The sequence below is a fragment of the Sceloporus undulatus genome, chromosome 1 (genome assembly GCF_019175285.1).
Source record: "Sceloporus undulatus isolate JIND9_A2432 ecotype Alabama chromosome 1, SceUnd_v1.1, whole genome shotgun sequence".
NCBI lineage: Eukaryota > Metazoa > Chordata > Lepidosauria > Squamata > Phrynosomatidae > Sceloporus > Sceloporus undulatus.
In genome coordinates this window covers 110,552,720-110,577,922 of record NC_056522.1, presented here as the reverse complement: position 1 = coordinate 110,577,922, position 25,203 = coordinate 110,552,720, and the positions used below count along the sequence as shown (strand labels likewise).

The following is a 25,203-nucleotide window of genomic DNA, read 5'->3' as shown; positions in this document are numbered from 1 at the left end:
ATGAAACTCTACTGAGATACTAAGAAGCTTCTTTATGTTTCCAGTTTTTCACAATAACAGCTGCTTTTCAGCCTTGTCAATGCTGAAAAAAATTCTAGCTTTTTATTACCTGTGCTTTATTAAGTTTTCAAACTGTACTTTTGAGCATAGCCATGAATTGTGGGATGAAATTATACTCAAATGCCAAGGGTAAGAAAAGTCCCACTGTGTAGTTGCATGGGATTGGGTTAAGAGTTGGGGAGGCAGGTCTGTGGGAAGGGCAAGCTAGAACACTCATCAGGTGCTTGACTGGTCCATGAAATGGCTCTATAGTACTGTTAACCCTTTTCATGTGGGCCAAAATCTAATAGTTCCCTTGTGGAATATAAAATTCTGACGGCAACTTTCAGTGGGAGTCTGGTGCCACAACTTGCCAGTACAATGCAGTTTGATAGCACCAAGACACACTTCTGTGGCCTATTAATGTCAAGAGGGCAGAGAGTAGTCACCAAGCCACTATTTGGCTGCAGATGTACAATTAGAATGAAACAGCCATAACCTTCCTGGATTTCTGGTGAATTAACCAGCATGTAAGGAAGTTCCAACCAAAGATGTGTGCTTTATGTTCTAGGCACTGCTTTGGGGAGCCAGCGCACAAGACTATCACCATGCATGTTAACCAGAGATATCAGGCACAATCTTTTGGCTGCAGACTCTATGGATAGGAGCAAGTCAGAGAAGATTTCAAGGCCCAAGACAGTAAGTAGCAAAGGATTAAAAAACAAGAAGTGAATTTCTTGATCCAAAGCAAGAAGTGAATTATGCTCCGTATGTTGTGAACCAAGCTTTTTTGGATATGTATTTTAAAATAATGGTTTATGAACCATTTTAGACATTCTGTTGCATGGGCTTTGCTATTGTCCTTTAGCACAATAATTTCAGGAAAGCACCTATTTTTTTGGCTCATGGAAACCATAGCAGCCAGCTGATCTAAAGAATGGAGTGAAATGTTAGCTATTTGCAATGCGGGAGGTGAGAATAATAATTTCATTTCTGTTTCCAGGTGCCTTCTAGGGAAAGGAATAGTGTCATAGATGCTCTCTTACCAGATCTCAGAGAAAGTTCTACTTTACTCTATGGAGAGAAGACATCTAAAAAATAAAATGTGGTTGCTTGTGAAAGTAGTCCAGACATTTAGTTTGACAGTATGATTAAATAATGAGTGAATTATATTCTGAAAGTTCTTTTTTCAGTCAGGTCTTTGTCTTTTAAGTTACTGTGGTAGGTCCTTTTAAATGAACTATATTTTTTAGCATTTTACTAACAATGTGTTTAATGATATTTAGCGTTTTGATAGAGCTGTTCAAATTTTTAAAAAACATTTGTATCAAATACAGGTAGGTTTTTAGTGCACTTTGTTCTTAACTTGATGGGACCTGCCTTGAGTGCTAGGGAAAAGGTAGGATATAAATAAAATTTAAAAATAAATCTTATGCCTACCTAGGATTAGGTCTAGGTAAATTAAATGGGACTCATTTCTGAGTAGACACATATAGGATTGATCTGTAAAAGTAATATTTGCATATGTTTGTTGTTTATAACTTGTTAATAAATCATATTCTACTAGATTTGCTTCTGTATTTTTTTTCTAGCAGGGAAATAAGAGAAAAAGATTTCAGATAAGTACAGAAGTTAGGGAGTGCATTTTGGATCACGCCATCCTACAGGAAAATATATTTGCTCGGTAATAATGCGCTACCAGGTTATGGTACAGTCTGACAAACTATTCAAACCCCCTGCTTTGAGTCCTAGTAGTATAAGCAGCCACATGCATACTTGCTCTGCCCGCCAGGATAAGGTGCCATACAAAATGGTACTTAGAAGAGAAGGAAGGAGGCGGGTAGGAGGAAGAGAAAGGAAGTGGTGGGGGGGGGGAAGGCGGCAGCACAGAGGAAGAGGAAGATGAGGAAGTAGGAGGTAGTTGGGGAAAGAGGAAGAGGAGGCAGCCCCCTGCCACGGTGAGAATGATGAGGCAGGCTTCAGGTGGCCAGGCCACAAAGTCCCATTGTTACCAAAGATGGCAGGGCCACCACTGAAGACAATGGAACTTGAGCATCCATGGATTTTGGTACTGTTTTGTCCAGCCTAGAAGCATGCCCTGCTGAGGACTCAGAAGAAGAGAGGGAGATGGAGGAACCTGACCCTCAGTCTGGTCCCAGTTCTGCAGAGGCTGCTGCCAACGAAGACAGTCAGGAACTTGGCATCCAGGCAGCAGTCACCTGCTAACTTGGGCACGGAGGAGGAGGCCAACTTACCCATGCCTTCTTACAGCCAGCGTAGGGTAGAAAGCGTGGGGCTGTAATGATCTCAGAGACTTCATACGAAACACCAACCAATTAAGGAGTAGCTGCACTAAGAAATGCTGGAGATAAAAACCTGGGAGGAACACCAAGACTTTCTCAGAGATTAACTGGCATTCTTGGTGGAAAGCACTCTCTTTGTGGACTCCTTGTTTGCCTCTTTCTTTGGATTGAATCTTTGGACCTTTGCCTGACTTTTCTGTTCTCTGGAACCCTGGATTGACTGATGACCACAGCTCCTTTGACTTTTGAACTCTTTGGTATGCTCTAAGGACCTTGTTTTGTATACCTTGGATCTGACTTGTCCCAAACGCTGTGTCTTGGTTGCAACTCACTATTTGGTAAGTAAGGCTGTTGCTATCAGCTGCTGGCCACTTTCCCAACCAGGTAGCCATGGAGGGAATCTCTTCCAGATCCCCTGCAGACACCAAGGGCCTACTGTACATATGGAGGACTTGGGAGTGAACTGCAAGGAAACTGCCTTTTAAAAGGCAGTGTAACTCACATCAGGAATATAGCTGGTTGTGATACCATGGGGGAATTTTGGGTGTATGGGCAACATGCTGATGGAAAGTGGCAGAGCCACAATATTACACTGACAAGTTTACCCTTCTTCACACCTAACATACAGGGAACTCAACTAATCATCTGCACAGCACTAAGTCTATGAAGTCTAGAGGTAGTAGTTTAATGCCTGTAATAAACATGTATATTTTGGACAAGATGTGCCATGTTTGCATCTAAGTGAAAACTCTGTTGGACCTTCTCAAGAGCCACCATGCAAGATATATACCACTTTTGTATTTTGTCAAACTAAAAAAATCAGTCTTTTATGAGGTGGACCAGATCAACAGATGTGAAGAGATAATAAGACATATTCATAAGCAATTTATTAATTTTGGTTCTGTGAATAATAATTTGCATTTCTTCCAATGAAGACAACACATATGCAACATAGTAATCTCTGTAACATTCCATTCCAAATGCAACACACTTGTACATGGGGGATTTTAGGGACAATTCTGCTTAGGAGTGAAAAATCACAATTTATTTACTGCCTTAAAAGTAGAGGCCTCATAATCAGCTATTCCACACAGGGACATTTTTAAAAGCCTTATTATTCTAAATTTCAAACAGCAGAAAGTAGTGATGAAAATCTATTACTGTAGCTAATGCCAGCCTAATAGTATTGAGATCCAAATAGCTTTCACCTACCGATTTATAGAAGATAAGGAAAAGCAGGTATTTAAGAGGGAATCCCCTCACAGTCTTAAGCCAGAGTTTGGTACGTGGTTGATACAGCTTGCTCTAAAAACTCAAATCTTTATGCCATTACATGGAAACAAAAATGTCCTAAACACGTAGGTGTATGTTAACAAAGTAGAAAATGCAGACTTCCTGAAGAGTAGCAGTGACACCTGAATTTCCTAAATTTCTTGGAAAATAGCAATTGTTGGCACCAAGGGGCAAATTGAGTGATTCCTTCCCTTCCCTATACTTCCTTGACAGGAATGAGGCCAACAAGAAAATTTAAGGCACTTGAAAGAGGATACATAACGCTTAGCACAGAATACATGTCAATTTAGTGGTGTTTTGAACAGCTGCTTTTGGCTCAGTAACAAAATTGGCTCAAATTTAAATTTGTGAATTGTATAGCCCTGTTACATTTTAGAAACCTTAGCTACAATTTTACAAGACAAACTATTATCAGCCATTCAAAAATTGGTAAGAAAAGAAAACTAAATAGCTTTTAAGTCACACTAAGCATACATTTCTCAAAGGCTGAGTAAAAAGCGCATATTTTAAATGAGCATAAGCATATTACTTTATGTTTGGTTCTTAGAATATATTCCAATACTTATCTTCAATTTATGAAACTACAAGAGATGGGGAAATTAATATTTTAAGGCTATTATGCCACCTACTTCAGCCATGCTGCTTGCTGAAAATTGGGTGGTCAATTTACTGTTTCATACACCTGAGCTTATTGTCTTTTTTAGGAGTGAAGTTGCCTGAAAGTTCTTTCAGGTTACAGTACTATCTGCTAAATATTACAAACAAACTTCCTATAATAACATTACTTAAGTGAATTCTATTCAAGCTAGAAGGGCTAGAAAAACTGGAAGATAAAATGCACTTAAAATTTTCACAGGAAGCCATAAACCACTATCAGCTTAATATCAAGTATTGCATTTCCTCCATGAGTTTTCCTGGAGCTCATCCAGGAATAACACTTAAACCTATTAAGCTAAATTCCTAGCATTTAAACTGCATGTGCTATACAGCTTGCAAAATAAACACCAGCAAACCTATAGACAATCAAAAGCTAAAATAACCCCAAATACTCAGTCAGTTCAGTTTTATAATGATTACAATCAATGCTTCATGAAACTAACAATGAGAAACTATAGGTTGCTAGAAGAGGACAGAATATCATTCACATAACCATGCACAATTGCAGTGGCTTTGAAATATCCATAAATGACAAACTAGTGCTCTTGCATATAAAGCCTGTTGCTGTACGTTCCAAGGCAAGTAACTAGAGACATAACTTTAAAAACACTATATGAAGACTGGCTGTACTTTTTTCTTTTTTCTTTCCACTTCTATTTTACTAAAATTAGTTAAAGATGACATAAGAATTATGCTTATTCATGTGTCTATCAAAGGTAATTAGCTGCTAATGGAATGACATTCATTATCCCTTGAACAAATAAGATGGCACAAACACTGCAATTTGCAACCTACTCATAAGGCACTGGTCTTTCTTCATTCACCAAGGAATTTGTATTCTCTGATCATCATTCTTCCTATGGCTGCTTACACTTGAATTAGAAAACAATTACCCTTCTGACACCTAGTATAGAAAAATACGGGCTTCCATAATTCCTAAGAAAAATGACAGTATTCTACAAACTTATCCCAGTCTTCTAGCAGAACATGGTAAAGCCATCATTTTCACACAAATAGTCACTGGCAATTCACATTTAATAATTATATGAGGGACACTGCATATAAAACTAACTCATTTAGACATTGCAATTGTACAATTACCTACTAAATATACTGCTGGCACTGAACACATTAAGAATTAAAGTCTACATTTGGCATGTCAGGTAAAGGAAAAGGTCCCACAGTTGCAGCTGCTAAAGAAATTAAAGACAGACAATAAGGATTCATGCAAAATATTGCAAAATAATCTTGCAGAGTGAGACATGATTCACACAACCTTCTTCCAAGCATGTTGCAGATATATACTCTTTTAAAAAAAACCCTTGAAAAATAATATTTTGAATTACTGTCTTCTATACGGAATAAAGATCTTTTGGTGCAGCTAACCACAAATATTCACCTATTAGAAGTCCATTAAAGCAACATATCCTAGAGAGTATGATAGTTTTGTTCTTTTGACTTGCAAAATTTATACAGAAAGAAGATAACTGCTTGTAGACCCAGCACAAGGACAATGCCACCAATGAAACTAGCAGCATCAAAGGTCGATGTGTGAGAAGATGGTTTTGAAGTTGGCTTGGGAGAACCTGTCAAATAAAAGGATTAATTATTAGTGATGGGCTGTTAAAGTGTATAGTGGCTTTTCTATATTCTTCCCTCTAGTTTTAAAAAATAACTGCGCTCCATGCCAAGCTGAGGTAAAGGCAGCAATTGTCACCCAGATCTCATCAATCTACTATTTCTAACTCTATCTAGAATAAAACCCATTTGCTCAATCCTTCCCCTTAAACTTAAATTTTCTGACTTGCTTCATACATACTGCAATTCATTTTTGCTTTTCTTTCCTACTATTCATGTAATAATGAACATATTTGGACAATCTACCTTAATGAGATGAGTGAATTAAATCTTGATATAAAACAAAGTTTACCTGTTGTAGATGAAATAGTTGTAGCACGAGTGGGAATTACTGTAGCATTAGAAGGCTGGGTTACTGGATGTGTTGCATTACCTATTTAAGAAAATGCCACCAAAATTATTCAAGTTGAAACTTGACTATTTAGTTAACAGACCTTACTGGTATATAGTTACATCTCACAGTAAACATATTCAGTGGAAGATTTTATCCAGGAAATAAGGCAACCACCTGAATTTTAAGCCTGACATCCTCCTCTACATCTGGATGCCCAAGGCAATTAAAATATCCAAAAATTATAAGCACATAACACAGACATAAACTTTAAATACTTATTAGAAAACTCCATCATTAGGTTTATATAAGATGACCCCCAAATCAAGTGTGAGTTTATTCTCCATCAGAAGATTCCTGTTCAGGAGGATTCCAGCCACTGTGGATCCAAAGCCTTGTTGGTGAGACTGGTGGTCAGCAGGGGGAACAGGAAACCCAGGCATTTATTGTCTTATGTTTGGAGGAAGAATTTTAGAAAGCAGATCTCTTTTTCCTTTCCTCAAATTTCACCACAGGAACAGAAGATTAACCTTATCCTCCAATTCTCATTTCTACTGACAGCATACTATAAATTGTATATGCACTTAACACTAGATGGCCCCTGGAGACAAGACTCCTTGAGCTTTTTCTGTTTACATTTTCTCTTAGATATTGCCAGTAAATATATTACTGCAGATAGTGTTAATCCATTATATTCTACTCCCCCAGGATTTACACTCTCCTCAATCCAAATGGCTTGTCAACAATGAGCATTTTTGAAACTACTCTTATAGATGAAAGGGACTACACCTAGGACTAGTCAAGTAAAGGTCCTTTATGTGCAGAAGGGCACAGAACTTGTCAAAATCTACACAAATATATTAGCTCCTACACGTCAAAAGGGTAGGGAAACCATGGAAATGTCTGACTTATGCAGTAACCAGCCATTATATACACAAGGTTTTACTTGGTCAATATTGTTATCTGCCCCTCTACTAATATGAATGTTTAATGCACATTGTTCTTCATTTACACATTTTCTCATCCAATTTACTGAAAAGCAATACTGAGTTGCAGGCGAGGGCCAATGACCAGATTTTCACAAAGGCCTCTAACAAATAAAGCCTTTATATCCCATTATGACTTTGAAGCAAATATGTTTGTTACCTGTGGGAGGCATGCTGGCTGTGACTGGTGGACTGACTGTGGTAGTATTGCTAGGGGTATCTAAAAAAGAAAAAGAAAATGAATCAGAAAGCACTTTCCACACAGAAGCTGATTTATTATTTATCTGTTACATTTACAGCTGCATCTTCCAGAGTGAAGCCATGGAAGCACAAATAGCTCTCCCCCCTACCTTTACTCACAACATCCCTGTAAATTGGCCAAGCTGAAAGAAAGGTGACTGGCCTAAAGTCACCTGGTCAGCTTCACAATGGGGACTAGAACTTCCTGTCCAGCACCTTAAGCACACTAGAATGGCTTTCAGTAGCATGCTATGCTGTGGAAATTCTTGTGAGGCTGTTATGTAAAAAAAATCTCATGTAATAACAGTGGCAACTAAATCCTGAGGGCCTTAATCTAAAAGAGGGTCAGGTCTAAGTATCATTCAGAGTACACTGAATGTTCTGAAGAGTCTACCCTTAAGCAGACATCTTATTGTTCCTCATCTGTTCCTCAAACGCTGCCATATGATCATTCCATAGGGCTGTTAAAAGCAAGGAAATGTTGCTGGATAATACTTTTAATGGTAATAATGCTACAGTATTTAAAAAACACTAATTTTTTTGTTAGGCCTAATAGAGTCTACACAATAGTAAGAATCTGTCTAACAGAGATGACCCTTGCAGAGCGTTTGAAAGACTGTTTCTTCTTCTTCATCATCATCATCTTTTACTATGATAATTAGATCCAGAAAGAGACTCAAGCATAAAATAAACACAACATCCAAAAGGAATAAGCAGCACAATAAAACAATTACTATCAGCTTTTATCTCTAATTTTATCTCTAATTCTTTGCCTCTGAAAGAAATTTAGTAACAGCCAATGGCGCATTACAGACCTGCAGTCTGTAGCGTGGCGGCAGTGGCAAAAGGGTTAAGGAACGCACACCATTTATACGCTCCCTAACCCTAGTACATACTAGGCTAATCCTAGTACGTACTGGGGGCAGAAAATGGCGGCGCCCTGTACATACGGGCGCCGCCATTTTGATGTGATGGACACGTAGCGTCCACACATCCCGGCCCACTTGTGACGTCGCAAGTGCACCATTGGCGCCTTGTGGCGTCACAAGGGCGCCAGAAAAAGAAGCCACTTTTTGCGGCTTTTTTGGCCGGCGGGAAGCCTCCCCGTTTAGAGACTGAAGCTTCCCAGTGGCAGAAGCAGAGGTGCCAGCAGACTGCCCTTTTTGGGCGGTCTGTAAAGCACCAATGTTACATTTGGGGACTTATCGTCCAAAAGGAGCCTGATATAGATTTGGTCAGAACAACAAATTTTCTCAATAATGGAATAATCAAATTCTGGCGTGCTTCATTATAATAGCTATAGGACAAAAAAAATGTGCTTTATCGACTCAACTTCCACGTTAGATTTAGTGCAATTTAGAAGAAACCTCTCACAGATGGAAGAGGAAGAGAGCAACTCCACTAACGGAAGATGTGATGAATGACTATTGAGGTTGGCACTTGAAATTGATCCCCAGAAAGGGATTTGGCCATTGTTAGGATGTACATCAATGACCACAGAGAGAGGCTGAAACATCAGGCCACCTGTATTTGCTCAGAAACTGTATTATCTGTTCCAGAATTGGGACCTTGGCCAGAGAGCTTTTCTGGAGTCCCTCTCACCAGTTTATTTAAAAACCTAAGCACTGTTTCCAATTTGGAGCTAATCAATTGTAATGTCCTTGCTATTAAAATGCATTGCTCAGAAAGCAGTTTAACAAGAGAGGCTTCCCTTTGACAGTATTCCACAGACAAACAGCTTATTTGGGAGGTACCAGCAACTCCTGTTGAAAATTCATTAGCTTTGTCACCTTCCTCTGCTAAAGGAGAATACTTGTTAGATAATATGATTTCTGCAGCTGAAGAGACAGGAATCACAGACTGTCGAATAGCAAAATCATCCAATTTGCACTCTTTAAGACGAGGTGTGTTACTCAAACTTTGTGGCAATAGGCCTCTTTTCCTTTTCATGGTCAAAATAACGAGGGAGGGAAATGCTATCTGGAAAAATCCTCACACAATGGGGCGCAGCAAAGCACTCAGTGACTGCTGCTTTATCTGTTTATTGACTGTTTGACATATCATCAAACCCTTGCATCTGTAGCCAGCCTAGTGGAACAAGCGTGGGGCCCACTGTACTTTCTTTTTAATAGCTTTGACTTCACACTCTGAGAAGAAATGTTGTGTGTAGTTGTAATTACCACCACATTTATTATTCCCAAGTGCATTTGGGCCATAACACAGTGCAGTACAGCCAAAGGAATTAAAGATGGTGATGGGTTGCAGGCACTGCACCTGGCACTTCTTGGAACGCTGCTGTTATTCCCCTACTAGGCAAATGAGAAAGGTACATGGTACAATGGCAAACAGTCCAAAGTGCTCAGCACAGATGTTCTAGGTGATGAGCTATCTTCATATCAGAAAGGGCTCCACAAAGAGCAGCTTGCACTTGGATCCCTAAAATGTGGTGCATGTCGTGGTGGCGCCCTTGGCTTCTCTTGTAATAAAGAAAGTACAAACTGGTCCTCTGTATCTACGTATTTGTTATCCCCAGATTCAATTATCCATGGCTTGATAATATTAAACAAACACACATGCACACACACACAAATTAAATAAAGCAAACTTTGGTCTTGTCATTTTATATAAGGGACACCATTTTACTATGCCACTGTATTTAACGGGACTAGAGATTTTTGTATCCATGGTATGTATGGTGTGTCCTGGAACCAAACCCCAGCAGATACTGTACTTCAGATAAGCAGGTTTACTAGCTAGGTAACAACTTTCAGATACAGATGCTCACAGAAAAGAATGAAGCAGAAAAGGAGTTGTGCAAACCTAAGTGATACACCAGCCTTGACCATAAGGCCATAAAAATGACTGGCTTAAAAGAGGTTCCCTCCGCGCGCGCGCGCCTGCCCTGCTTCCCTTCCTCCCGCGGCAGCCATCATGAGGAGGAGGAGGGGGGAGAGGAGGAGGAGGAAGAAGCCATAGGAAGGGTGCCTGAAGGCCAGGAGGAGGAAAGCTGACAGGTCTGCCTTGGTTTTTTGGGGTTTTTAAATTATATTTAAAAATATAAAATACTTATTTTATTTAATTTTTAAAATTTTTATTATTGCTTTTTATTTTTTATTTCATTAATTTTTATTATTGCTTGTTTTTATTTTATTTCATTAATTTTATTATTGCTTGTTTTTGTTTTATTTTATTAATTTTTATTATTGCTCGTTTTTGTTTTATTACATTATTTTTTATTATTGCTTTTTTTTTTTTTTTTTTTTTTTTTTTTTTTTTCATTATTTTTTATTATTAAATATATGCAAGTGCATTTTTTGTGTATTTATGGTGCTTTGAATGCTAACAAGTCTGCCTTTCTTGGTCAATTATAGTGGTGGTGGTGGTGGTGGTGATGATGATGATGATGGTGGTGGTGGTGATATTGATATCAACAAGCCTCTGAGGCATGGCCAATGTAACTTGCTGTGATTTTTACAAACTCATGCGCAGTGAAGAAAAACCACAGTCCCTTGCCCAAGTGCACACTTCTGAGAAGTAAAGTTGAACCCAAGAGCAAGTACATTTCTGCCATCTGTCTAAGAATAATGTCAAAATGTCCTCCATTTTGATCATGCCTAAAAACATGCATTTATATTAACATTTTAAAAAAAAAACCTAAATTTTTTGCGCATCCTCCATTTTTATAAAAATGTGTCCTACATTTGAAAATGTTGCCCTACATTTGTCCCGGTTTGGAGGTCCTCACTTATGGCAACCCTAATTATATAAAATAAATGTCTCTTGGACTCGTGACACGACAGCTTTCTCAGTTGCTGGATCCTAAAATAAAAGGATTTATTTCCAAGTAACCCATTGTAAGAGGTGATGCAAATACTCACCCGTACATGTTCCATTTTCAGAAGTAATAACAGTACAGTTGACAACATCTTCTGTTGAATTTTTGCAGAAGGACGTAGTTCCTTGTGAAAAAGAAAGATTGTATAAGAATTTTCACTTTAGTTTTTCAAAAGTGAAAATCTAAAAAACACAGCTCTGGCTACAAGTCCCACTAGAAATCGTAAGTCCTGAAATGCACAAGCCAAATGTGCCTTCTAGGTGCTTTGGAGACATGGTGTTCAAACAGTGCACACCCCCAATCTGCCCGGAATTTGCTCTGAGGCCACCTAAGGTAGCTTGAATCTGGTCCAAAAAGGAGCAGCAAAAAGCTGCTTCTGATGGCTGCCAGTTTATGACTGCAGCAGCAGCTGGCTTCAGCACTGCAGCATCAGGTCCTGGAACAATTGGGGTTGGAGTGGCCTCTAGTTGCTTCTTTTGTCCCATCTGCTTCATCCCTAACTTATCTAAGGAGAGTAACACAGCCGGTAACCAGCTTTAAAGGTACTTTTCCATTGCTACCAGTATGAATTGATTCCATGATCTACCAAAGTTTTACATGGAACAGTGATGTTAACAAATAAATTAAAATAATGGAATCATAGAGTTGGAAGAGACCACAAGGTCCATCCAGTCCAACCCCCCTGCTATGCAGGAACTCACAATCAAAGCATCCCCAACAGATGGCCATCCAGCCTCTGTTTAAAGACATCCAAGGAAGGAGACTCCACCACGCTCCGAGGGAGTGAGCACCACTGTTGAACAGCTCTTCTGTCAGAAAGTTCATCCTAAAGTTTAGGTGGAATTTCTTATTCTGTATAATTGAGGATTCTGTTTGTTAAACAGTAAAACTAGCAAATTAAAGATCAAATCTTAAATGATCTTTACATTAGCACTGAAAATCTGAAAAGCTTTATAAGGAAGAGACCAAGTTTGGCTGGGAATTCTATGCATAATTATACTGGCTTCCTTCTTATGTTCCTGAACTATGGTGCAAAGGAAAAATCTTTAGAAAACTCAGAAAAGAGCCCTACTGCATTTACACAACCTTATGGCCTCTCATAAATAAGCCATACTGTATTTTAGAATTACTTTTTTTACACTTTTATAGAATGCCCAAAAGCTCAACCAGCAGAGTTCATACTTGACTCATTCCAAAGAAAAATTGATGTCAAGGAATTGGCTGGTTAATATGCAAAAGTAATCTCCCACATTCTTCTGCTCCTTGGTCCTCACTGCTTCCTCAGGGTTATGGGACTATATGCTACAGCAACAGCAGAAGTCACACAATCTTAAATGAGCAAGACTTCTACCTGATTTTGATCTGAAGACCCAGTAACTCTACACCTTCTTAGTTCCAGTCCTCCAATCCTTACTTTGTTATGTGTTTCCTTTTTGCCAACCATTTAGACTTTCTCATGCCAACACACCACATAAGGTTTTGCCCACATTCTGTTTTTGTCTTGTCTGCTTTCTTCAATAGCATCCCACTCTGGTTTTCTCAGGTCTAGTTTTTCAGCTGACTTTATAATCCCTAGCGAACCTGCTTCTTGGTCATCAGACTACCCTTCGTTCTCCCCATCCACACAAAGACTGTGTCACTCAGGGGGAAACCGCAAATTACACATAGGTCTATTCATCTTTTCTCAAGGCACGGCTGCAACAACTAGTGTCAACAAATGCCACTTCACACATACTTTGAAACTGAAAGAGTACAGTCCAAATTTATCACAACTAGTACCAACCACTAGTAATAAGAGAGAAATTAATGATACTTATTAATATTTATATGTTTCAGCTCAGTGTAATGAACAGTGAATTGTTTTTTTAATTGTTTTCAAACTGTTTTTAATTAGCGCTTTTATATTTTATTGTATATCCTTTGGGAGCACCAGGGGGGGAAAGCATGATTCTTTTGAGAAAAAGCAGAATATAAATAAATACTATTAGTAATAATAGTAACAATAATAAAAATATCATCATTAAATACTTTTATTGAATAAGTAAGTCCATTACCATTGCACTGATACCATGAACAGTTCCCATGAGATGGGTCAACACTACTAATGCAGAGACTGCAGGTGGTATGATTGTTACAGGCATCTAAAAAGAAAAGAAAAAAGAACAGGTTAAAAAAATAGAACCCCACAAGATGACTGATAGATTAGAACTTAAAAAAGCAACATCAAAATTTACAGACATCTGATTATGGCGCCACTGCAACCTAGAAGTGTCTTATATGTAAACCAATACTTAGAAGTCCTTAGAAACTAATATTTGCCAAGAGAAACCACACAGAGGTAGAACTAACCTACTCACATTCAGAATTTAGCCACTAGTTTTGTTGGTTACCTTTGAGTCTGTGGATCAAGAGACTCATCTATACCTTCTGGGGTGCGATATCTGCATATGATCAAATAGCTATACAGTGGTGCCTCGGGTTACGAAATTAATTCGTAACGCGGCCGCTTTCGTAACCCGAAAAGCCTTCGTAAGCCGAATTGCCATAGGCGCTAATGGGGAAAAGCCGCGATTCCGTGCGAAAAAGCCGAAAAAAGCACCAAAAGTTTTTTCGTAACCCGAAAAAACATTCGTAACCCGGAACAATAATTCCCTATGGGATTTTTTCGTATCCCGAAAATTTCGTAAGCTGGGTATTTCGTATCCCGAGGTACCACTGTATCTGTTTTGATGGCTTCCCAGTTCATATATGAAGAACATGCACATATGTATGCATCTTATTGTAACCTAAATAGAATATTGGAGAAGTGAGATGTAACACTCTCCAGCACGCACGCACACCCTTCACATGAGCCGTCATCCCAGGTACTTTTATCACCAGCCCTGCTCAGTTCCAGTAACTGAACTGGAAGACAAGTACCTCATGTGACAGCATGCAAGACTACAAGAAACAGAGGCAGAACAGTTCACTAACTACCCCTGCCTATGATTTACAAGTAAATGGGATACATACATGACTACTGCCACAATATCCAGCACAGCTTTAAGAAAAGTGAGACTAATTTGATGTAACACTTTTTGTAATTCTTGTAAGACAGGCTGGGCAACCACAGCTGTTCTGGGGGCCAAACACTCTCCACACCACATCTTGGCAGACTACACTTCCCCTCACATACCTCTTAGCTTAAAAAAAAAAGGCTTGACTGTACATACAATCCAGGAAGAATTGCTCTCATGACTCTCAGAGGGAGTAGTAGGAGAACATTTATGGGAGCTAAGGTGACACAGCCACTGGGGGACAACTAAAAGTATTTTGTAACTGAGAAATTGTTGGGCCTAAATTGAAATGCTAATCCCAACTAGAGGAGACCTACAAATCAACTGCCAAAAGATAAACACATATGAAAATTCCACTGATTTTACACACCATTTTGTAAGAAACTCCTTGTTAAATTCATGGATGAAAATTAAACAACTATTTTATATCAAAATGCCAACATGGGTTTCTCCACAAGAAGCCTTCTTCCCACGAACAAAAGTTAATCAAGAAATCAATTACCCCACATATAAAACTCTATTGGAAAAGGGAAACATTAAGATAAAGTCATTTGAACAAATGAAAGCAGAAAAAATCATTAATGACTGGTTTGCATATAAACAAATATCAGCAAGATTCAACCAGGACAGTAGAAGTGTTGGAATTGATGCAACCAACAATGAAATAGACAAAGTCATATTTGATAAAAAGACAAAACATATCTCTAAGTATTATAAGATTCTGCAAAAGAGAGACTTAGAAACCGAAGCAGTCAAACACACAATGATAAAGTGGTCAAGAGACGTGGGTAAAGTCATAGAACTGGAGAAATGGGGAAAGGCTTGTTTGAACTCCAAGAACTTCACACTCTGTCAAAATTATAAAGAGAACTTTATTAAAATGTTACACCGTTGGTACTTATCTCCTCACAAGATCAATTTGGTTTACAAAAAACAAGATGCGGCTTGTTGGAAGTGCAATAAAGTAGATGCAAACTTCTTTCATTTATGGTGGATCTGTAAAGAAGCTGAGAGATTCTGGAAAAAAATTCATCTAACAATGTCTGAGATTCTGGACCAGAAACTTCCATTTGACCCACTATTGTTCTTATTGAATATGACCTCGGAACTGGAAAAAGAAGTTGAGAAAAAACACAAACGTATCATATTATATATGGTCACGTTGGCTAGAATTACATTTGCCAAATCATGGAAGAACTCAGCAATACCCGAATTAGAAGACTGGTTATCGAGCTTATATGAAGCTATGGAAATGGATATATTAACAACTTTGATGAAAGGAAGAACAAAAGAAAAAACAGAAGAAGACTGGCTGTGTGTTATAAAGTATAGAGATACTAGAAAATGAAACTAAAGAATAGATATTGGAAGATTAATATCAATGATTCTTGCTCTACTGCATCATTGATTATTATTGCTAGATAATATAGAATCAGTCTTTACTCAATTTAATATAATGTACATAAAGTGTGGAAAGAAAGGAAGGTATATAGGAAGCATATTTAGATTAAGAATTAACCACTCTATATGGGAAATGAATAATTGGGTTACTGTAAGGTTAGAGAAATTGCTAAGGAAGACTCAAAGATATTTCAGGTAATATATTACAAAAAGCGTTATATGTTGTTACTGCTTCACACTAGCAGCATTATATGTTTAATGTTTGTGTGTTGGTTTTATACGTCTGTTGGTCTGTGTTTTTGTAATTTTGAATAAATAAATAAAAATTTAAAAAAAAAATTCCACTGATTTACTAGGTCTGTTCTAGTTTGAACTAACTACTGCAGTGCTGAGGAGGGAAAAAAGTTGCCTAGAAAAGCAGCTTTGGCGATAACAAACATCGCATTACATGGAGTACTAAGATGTGAGCTAATACCTTTGTACCTGCATAAACTGAATGCGTTAATTGGCTTTCAGCCTCTTTGACACAGGACAACACCATACCTATGAGCTTAAGGTAAGCTAAAACCAGACCTCATTTCTTGCTGACACTGAAAGCCATTCTCAACATAGAGATGAACCAAAAGCAGCTTTCTAAATTTTCCATAAATATCTATGGCATTACTAGAGAATTATTCAAGAAGGAATTGCTCTTTTCTATTTAAGATTTTTTACAATGTAAATAAGGACTTGCTGTAGTTAATTTTATTGTAATCGTTTTGTTGTAACTGTCTCCTGTTCTCCTCATAGAAAAGCAGGATATAAACTAAGAATAAATTTAACAGTGGGATGCAAAACCCTAAAAGGTCAGATCTATTAGTAAATATATTCCAACTTGTTGATACTGATGGCTATGAAAAATGACAATACAGAAAGTGAAAGAGAAAGTATATCATTTTTCTAAATGTTCAATACACGAATTTGAGCAAATAGACCAAGTCTATGAAATCTTATTCTACAACTTCTCTTGCACAGTTAGTCTCAAAGTTGCTACAAAATCCCTTTGCATAATGAATATATATGGGAGAGTGCTGGACTGCCACCTGAAAAAAATGCAAAAGTAGAACAGAGGGACTGTAAAGAAGCTGAAGGCTGTCTCAGGTGCAAAAGACAGAAAGACAATCTTCTTTCAAAGATGATGATTGAAAAACCAACAAAAATAGACAGGACAAGAAATTATATCTTATTAAAATTTTAATATTTATATTCATTTAGAAAGATCATAGAGCAATGTATAACAAAATCAATTTCAGAATTTAATATTAAGCACATTAACAGTTTTTTTCATCTAAAAACACATTAAACTGTTTAACAATTTGTTACGTGAACAGCTAAAATATATGTACATGTTAAAATTGGATAAAACCATTAGACCCTTCAAAGGCTTGTTTTAACTTGGCACCAAAGTAAAACCAAGGTTGCTGCCAAATGGGCCTCTACGGGGAGGGCACTACACCAATTTCATATCATAACAGAGAAGTCTCTTTCCCATGCCCTCATACAACATACTGTCTCTCCCCCCCCCCTCCACTAATGGGACTTTGAGGAGTGCACCACCCACAGACCTCAATCCTTAGGGAGGTACTGTACGTATAGAGGAGTGGTGCTCCTTCAGATATGCAGGTCTCAAGTTGTTCTGGGCTTTAGATGGTAAAACAAGCACCTTGAATTTGGACTGAAAGTGTTAATGAAAACCAGTGCAATTCCTTTAAGACCACTGTTATATAATGTTCTGGTCAGCAGGCTAGCAATAGCATTTTAGCATTAGCTGCGACTTTTGATTTATCTTCAGGGGAAGCCCTATACAGAACACACTGCTGTAATTTAACAGGTATGTAACTGATACTTAAACTACTCTGACTAAATTATCTCTGTCCAGGAAAATTCATGGCTGCACCTGGACACTCTGAACCACTGAGTTCATCTGCAACTCTGGAGATATAGGTAGGTTGTAGGAATACTGCCAAGCTATACACCTATTTCCTCAGGGAGAGCACAACAGACCCATCCACAGCAGGCTGTTGGACCTGAAAAGCACCAATCCAGAGAACCACTGTTTTAATAAGGTTCAGTTTCAGTTAACTGGTCTTGATTCAGCCCTTTACAGCATCCACCTCAATAGTTCTAACCGACCCCAACAAAAAGGACAAAAACAGCTGAGCATCATTAGCATACAAATGGCATCCCATACCAAAACTCACAATGATCTCAATATAAATACTGAACAACATGGGAGAAATGATGGAACCCTAGTGTACCAGACAGCTTAATGGCCAGGGGGCTGGCTAGGAGTCCCCACCCTTACTACTCTCCAGAACCTGTGAAAAACTGCCATCCAATAGAGACCATCTACTTTCCTTAAACAGAAAAGCGACTCTACTAAGATTCTGTTATCAACAGTGTAGAAAGCTGTCAAGAGAGCCATGAAGATCAACAGGGTAGCACTCCCCCAACTTTCAACTGGAGTGGGTTGTCAGGGCCACTAAGGTCCAAAACATACTGCAGAAACAATCCAGTTTGAGACCACTTTAACTGCCTTGATTAAATCCTAAGGTATTCTGGGAACTGGAGCTTTGTGATACACTGAGCCTTCTATGTCTGAGAGCTCTGGTGCCACAATAAACTACAATGCCCAGGATCCCCTAGTATTCAGCCAGGGCAGTTAAAGGCATCTCACACTGGATTATTTCTAGAGGGTGTTTTGGATTGAAAGTCAGTTCAGGTACTGACCTGAAATCTGACCCAAAGCCCTTAGGTTATTACAATCCCAGCTCTACAGGACTGCTTAAGAAAGTTTGGGATTTTATGATTATTTAAAAAAAAAAAATCACAATTCACACCCACTCAAAAAGATTAAATATAAATCACAGATTACTAGTAAACTATGGATTACCAAACAGATTAGCACACGATAATGCAGACTGGCTCTACTAAATGTAAAATCTCTTCTGCTACAATTATGTAGCTATGTTTGGAAATCGTTAAGTATTTGAGTTTTTTTCTTCTTCTTTTGTTCCTACTTTTTGTGTTTTTTATGGGGAGTTAAAACAGAGGATGGCAACCAATGACTCTTTGGAGTTTGCTGAACTGCACCTACTATAAGTTGCATCTGAAGGGTCATAAACTAACCATTCTGACTGCAGGGGTTCAGCATATACATATATATTAACTGTACACTTCCTTTTATATGTTGAGAGAGCTTACAGACTAAGTTAAAATTAAGTCAATGGGTTCAGATACCCATCTATACAAGATTTGTTGAAAACTCAAATGTGAAACTATTGATCTTCTAATAAGTTGACCTTATGCAGCTTGACATCAATGCAGTTTGACATCACTTTAACTGCCTTGGCACAATGCTATGGAATCCTGGGATTTGTAGTTTGTTGTGGCACCAGACCTGACAGAAAAGGCAAAATATCTCACAAAACTATAAACCCCAGAATTCCATAGCATGGAGCAATAGTAGTTATAGCGGTGTCAAACTGCATTATTTCTGCAGTGCAAATGCAGTCCAAGTCAGAAAGCGTTGAACATAACCAAGCGATTGAAAGATCTTCCCTTTATGTTAAAAGGTTTTTTAAAAAAATATGAGGAAGAGGAATGACAGCAGTATTAATTAATTAAATTGACAGGCCAAGGCTATTTCTTCATGTTACATAGCTTTGGTGATGACTACACGCCTAAAACCTTTAGAACAGGAATTATGCAAATTCATGGTAGCCAGGTCTGTCAATGGAAAATCCAAACCAGAATATTTCCAACACTGGATTTATCATTAATCTAATATGTAGTATAATGGTTGACTGTAGAAGTTGTTGCTGTCAAAGCTTCACAACTATTTGAAAAACAGAAGATAGAGAATTTCACAAAGATTAATGATAGTTAGAGATAATCTAGATTACAGGGTTTCTGTTAAGTGGACTTTTAAAAATGTATAATCAAATTAATTTACATGTAAATGGAAAATTCTCAAGTCCAATATAATCAGAGTGAACTTCCAAAAAGGAAACATTTTAAAATAAGGCAACTGGCAAAAAGGAAGTAAGAGGGGACATTTATGGTATAAATCTCTCTAGGATATCTGGCAATGTTCAAAACTCCTATATACCAAACAGGTCAGAAAATTTAGCACAAAAGTCCAAAAAGTGACCAGTGGGATTATGAGCAGTGTCAAGGAAGCTACAATGGGCCTTTGGTATCCATGGGGGATCTATTCTCCCCCACAGATAACAAAATTCACAGATGCTCAAGTCCCATTGCCCCCACTACTGGGGACACCATGCATCCTCCCTTGATTTCACCTGAGGCGGCTGGTGGCAAGAGACCTCCACCACCGCTTCTTCTTCTTCCTCCTCTTCCTCCTGTCTCCTTCGCCCTCTTCCTCCCGCTCCTCCCTCCTTCGCCCTCCCCGTTCCTCCTCCTCCTCCTCCGTGGCTGCCTCCACCTTCGCAACTGTGGATGCTTAAATCTGCGGATAGGAAGTCTGCGGATACAGAGGGCCCACTGTATTAAGAAAAAGCAACTGCCTTCAGAAAAACAGAGGTCTTGTCCAAATATGAGTAAATGAAATTATATATACTGTAGGAAAAATACACATAGAACCATAGGGTTGGAAGAGACCACAAGGGTCATCCAGTCCGACCCCCTGCTATGCAAGAATTCACAATCAAAGCACCCCCAACAGATGGCCTCCAGCCTCTGTTTAAAGACCTGCAAAGAAGGAGACTCCACTGCTCTCTGAGGGAGTCTGTTCCAGCGTCATAAAGCTCTTACTGTCAGGAAGTTCCTCCTAATGTTGAGGTGGAATCTCTCTTCCTGGAGCTTGCACCTATCCTTCTGTGTTCTGTTTTCTGAAGAAGCAGAAAACAAGCTTGCTCCCTCCTGAATATGACATCCCTTCAAATACTTAAACAGGGCTATCATATCACCTCTTAACCTTCTCTTCTCCAGGCTAAACATACCCAGCTCCCTAAGCCTCACCTCATAGGGCACGGTTTCCAGACCCTTTACCATTTCAGTTGCCCTCCTCTGGACACATTCCAGCTTGTCAACATCCTCTTTGAACTGTGGTGCCCAGAATTGGACACAGTATTCCAGGTGAGGCCTGACCAATACTTCCCTTGATCTTGACACTATACTTAATGCAGCCTAGAATCACATTGGCCTTTTTAGCTGCTGCATTACACTGCTGACTCATGTTCAATTTGTGGTCTATTAGGACTCCCAAATCCCTTTCACATTTACTGCTGTTATGCCAGGTGTTCCCTCCCAATCCTATATCTATGCATTTCATTTTTTTTTGCGCAAATTCAGTACCTTACATTTCTCCCTGTTGAGGTTCATTTTGTTAGTTTTGACCCAGCTTTATAATCTATTAATGTCCTTTTGAATTTTGATCCCGTGCTCTAGGGTATTAGCTATTCCTCCTAATTTGGTGTCATCTGCAAGTTTGATAAGCATACCCCCTATTCTTTCATCCTTTTCTACCTTTTCTCTGTCCCATTAGCATTTTGCCATCTTCTCCACAGTGGCCCTACCACTTCTTTCTTTTGCTACAGGCATACCCCCAAAAGCCCTTTTTATTGCTCTTAGGCTCTCTAGCAAGCATGAGCACATTCTGCGTTTTCTGACTTATAGGGATAAAGTGCTGGCTATTTGTTTGAATTCCTCTTTGGTAATTTCCCATCTTTTGCATTTCTTATACACCTCCTATTTAAAATGTAGCTCAGTTGAAAGTTCTTCAGTCCTCATCCCAGTTTCTCGAGAAACCTCCCATTTCTCCCCCTCGCTGGTAGTTTGAAATTGTGCCTTCAGTATCTCCCTTTTGAGAAGCTTCCGTCTGTCATGAACTCCCTTCTCTTTTAGTATTCCTGAACATGGGATCACCTCCAGAATTTCTCTAAGTTTATTGAAATCGGCTCTCCTAAAGTCTAGAATGCGTGTCTGACTTTGCCTGGCCTCTCCTTTCCACTGTATAACAAACTCAAACCGCCATGATCATAGGAACGGCGGTATATAAATAAAATTTCAATCAATCAATCAATCAATCAACACTCCCACCTAATGATCCCACCACTTGCACCCCATTAGTCAAGTCATCCCTGTTGGTTAGGATCAGATCTAAAACAGCTGATCCTCTTGTTGCCTCTTCCACATTTTGAACAATGAAATTGTCTTCCAAGCAAGTGAGGAATTTGCTAGACATTAAAGTTTTGGCTAAGTTTGATTTCCAGCAAATATAAGCATAACTGAAGTCACCTATCACTAGTGTGTGGTCATCTGTTCTAGAAAGGCATCATCCAGTTCCTCAGTCTGACTTGAGGGTCATTAGAAGACTCCCATAACATCCCTGTTGTTTCCGTCTCCTTTAATTTTTATCCAGATGCTCTCCACCTGGCTTCCAGGATTTAAGTCCTGGATCTCTTCACAGGTGTAAATATCCCTGACATATAATGCTATTCCACCTCCTTTCCTGTTTGGCCTATTTCTCTTAAAAAGATTATGTACCTTTTTAACATGTCCCTTAGATCACACTCTCTCTAGTCCATGTCTGAAAGCATCCAATGCAACTCTTAAGTTTTAACAAGAGGAAATTACAAGCCACTTAGCTTGTCTGTTTTGCATAAACAGATGGAAAACAGAAGTAAAAAATAAAATTATCAAGCTTTAAAAGCAACAGGTTCCACTGAGAAAGAATTACATGGTTTATGCAGTTTTATCTCATTGCCCCTTCAGAGTTTTTTGAAAACGTGAACACACACATGAATCAAATATGTACACAAAAAGAATATCTTCCTTCAAGGATCTGTACTGGTTCTGGTGTTTTTTGTTTTTACTTCATAAAGGAACTAAGAGCCAATAATAAAGTAGCTTTGTTTGCTGGTATCATCAATTTAAGTCACTTAATATCACTTAAGTCAACAGCAATGACCAAGAAAGATCTGAGGCCAATTTGACCACCCGGTGTGTGTTGCTGGGGTGGCATGGGGGGAAAGGAGAGGAGAGACTGAGTCTAAGTTATACCTATCTAGCAAAGGAATAAAAAGCAGGCAATGTTATCATGCCCTTACACATATCTCGGTTATCTCCCAGTTTACTTATTGCTTAATAGGCATTTGTGATTAAGAATAACATATGCACATTTCCCACTGTATCAATATGACAACTATGTCCAGGGATTCTGGACTCGCTATATCACCAGGTCATATTGTTCAGAGAGTGCTAGGCATCTTCCACCACAGAATGCTCAACTGAACAAGGCTTAGTTTTATGACAGCTGCATGTTGGAATACCTTGGTGAAACAAATCCTTCCAACGACAGACGCAATAATAGAAAGATTATCATGTGTCAGTGTTGAGATCCCTACAGAATATGCCCAAGATAAAGTTCTGTTTGTAGTAAATAAAACGATTTCTTAACTACCATTTTGCATCTTTATTACTTACGCAATCATACAGTTACAAGAACAAAGAGAATTATATTAGCGATGACAAACTTCACACCTGTTTTACTTCCCTGTCTTTTCTAACCTTCCTCTCTGCCCTACCAAAACCTCCGATATAGTTTACCTTGGGCTTTGTTTTTTTAGCTGTGATTGAATAACATGAGTTTATCTTTCATACCTATTATGCATTCATATCTGTACAGCAAAACCAGCTCAATAACTATCAGACCCATTCAATTTACACAGCTGTATAATGTGCAATGCTTTTCAATACTTCTCCACTTATGTTTTTGAACTTAATTTTGTGTATAATGAAGATGAACATGAAGATTTTGGGAAATTCAAAGATCAGTTTGAGAAGCACCCGATCAGTGCTTCTCAACCTCTGGCCTTCCAGATGTTTTGGCCTTTGGCATGGGGTTCTGGGAGTCCAAAATGTGAAAGCCATGGATCTAGACTATTCCTAATGGCAGACCCAGTGCTCACAAAACATTGCAACACAAGATCAGTCATCTTTACCGGCCTTCGTCAGGAGCACCACTGTGAGGTTTATTTCTTTTAAGGTAAATGAACTGAAGAAAGGCCTCTCAAACAAAGTCCACATGGGGAGATGCATAGCACTATTTTGGGGAGGTGTACATTACCCTGCACTAAGCCACTTACTGGGCAAGGGCCTTTAAAACTCTCTGTAAAACCCTATGCATAACCAGCTTTAAAGACGACGGGGAACAGGATTTTTTTAACCTGTCTATATATATATATATATCTATATCCCAAAGTGAGCAGATAAATGCTGCAGTCTCCCCCCCCCCCCCCCCCCCCCCCTCTCCCCCAGTACATTCTCTCTTACGGTGACCCTAAAGGTTGTTTGGCGCTTCGTTCTGGCAAGCTCTGTTCAGAGGAGGTCTGCCACTGCCTTCCTCCGGGAGGGGCTGAGTCTGCCTTGCTCAAGATTCAGACCAGAATGCCGCCGCACTGGCTCCGGAAAGAGCTGGGCCTAGGCCTTAGTCCCTGGGATTGATTCTCACCCGCCAAAGGGACCTTTGAAGGAAGAAGGGCAACGGCTCATCAGACGGAAGGGGAGCCTTCTCAAGGAAGCCCACCGAAGGAGACGCTTCCCAAAAGCAAGGCTCCCTGGGATCTGGGCTTCCCTCTCCTTGGACGTTCTCAGCTGCCCTCCACTCCTCCCAGAATTCCATAGCAGAGAGCCAGACAGAGAGTTAAAGCGTTGCCAAACCGGGCTATCTCTCCAATGTGGATGCAGCAAAGAGTACCTCCCTCCCGCCCTCCGCCGGCTCACCTTCCTCGTCGGTATCCGTCCCCAGCGAAGAGGAGGAGAGGACCACCAGGACTAGCAGCAGCGCCCAGCCCAAGGGAGCCCAGCGGCAGCGCATGGCGGCAATGGCTTCGCCTCAACGAGGAAGAAAAGAAACAGCGACGCTTCGACCGCCGTCCAAACCGCCTCCAGCGTGGCGTCACGTGACGCGAGAGAGCGGAGGGAGTGGCGCGCCCGCTCAGGCAGACAATATCCTCTCCCCCCCCTTTCTACTTCAATTTCGTCGTTGAAAAAGAAACGGTTCCGCCCATAAGCTTCCCCCCCTTCTGCTGTGATGGAACAGTCCTCTGAAGGGAGGAGCCCAGCGGAGCGGAGAGGGAGACGTTTCCTCGTCACGTGGCCCCCTCCGAACTGGCTAGAAGGCTCTGCTGGTCTGGAGATGCTGAGAAAAGGGGGCGTGGCCTCTTAACGGCCCCACTGCGGGATTAGTGCTGCTAGCGGGTGCAAAAGATGGCGTCGCGCGTGACGTAAGGGGGCGGGGCGAACAGGTGTTAACCGTTAACCGTTGCTCCCCTCAGAGGGAGCCAGGTGCCCCAGACTGGAATCATAGAAGAGACTCCCCAAGGGCCATTCAGTCCAACCCCATTCTGCCCTGCAGGAA

At 39.6% G+C, this 25,203-nt stretch overlaps 2 protein-coding genes across 5 annotated transcripts in view; one reads left to right on the top strand and one right to left on the bottom strand.

Annotated features, from left to right (window-relative positions):
• The window catches only part of LOC121918885, an 88,188-nt gene extending 86,589 nt beyond the window's left edge, over positions 1-1,599 (top strand). For all 4 annotated transcript variants that reach the window (XM_042444904.1, XM_042444905.1, XM_042444901.1 and 1 more), the window contains 2 exons: positions 611-738; positions 1,043-1,599. In XM_042444904.1, the coding sequence (XP_042300838.1) occupies positions 611-738; positions 1,043-1,141 (227 nt within the window). In that variant the 3' untranslated portion in view covers positions 1,142-1,599. The remainder of the gene's footprint in view (positions 1-610; positions 739-1,042) is intronic.
• A 1,613-nt stretch (positions 1,600-3,212) lies between these two features.
• Positions 3,213-24,939, bottom strand: CD164 (CD164 molecule). Its single transcript, XM_042480401.1, has 6 exons — positions 24,567-24,939; positions 13,377-13,463; positions 11,366-11,446; positions 7,408-7,467; positions 6,223-6,303; positions 3,213-5,878 (listed from the first exon to the last, which is right to left on the bottom strand). The coding sequence occupies exons 1-6, from the start codon at positions 24,658-24,660 to the stop codon at positions 5,721-5,723; spliced, it is 561 nt and encodes a 186-aa protein (XP_042336335.1). The 5' UTR covers positions 24,661-24,939; the 3' UTR covers positions 3,213-5,720.
• Positions 24,940-25,203: the final 264 nt, after the last annotated feature.

Coding starts and splice junctions, on each gene's coding strand:
- CD164 (XM_042480401.1), bottom strand. CDS start 24,660: ATGCGCTGCCGCTGGGCTCCCTTGGGCTGGGCGCTGCTGCTAGTCCTG. Junction 13,464..24,566: donor GACGGATACCGACGAGGAAG/GTGAGCCGGCGG, acceptor TTTTCTTTTTAG/ATGCCTGTAACAATCATACC. Junction 7,468..11,365: donor TGAAAATGGAACATGTACGG/GTGAGTATTTGC, acceptor TTTCTTTTTTAG/ATACCCCTAGCAATACTACC.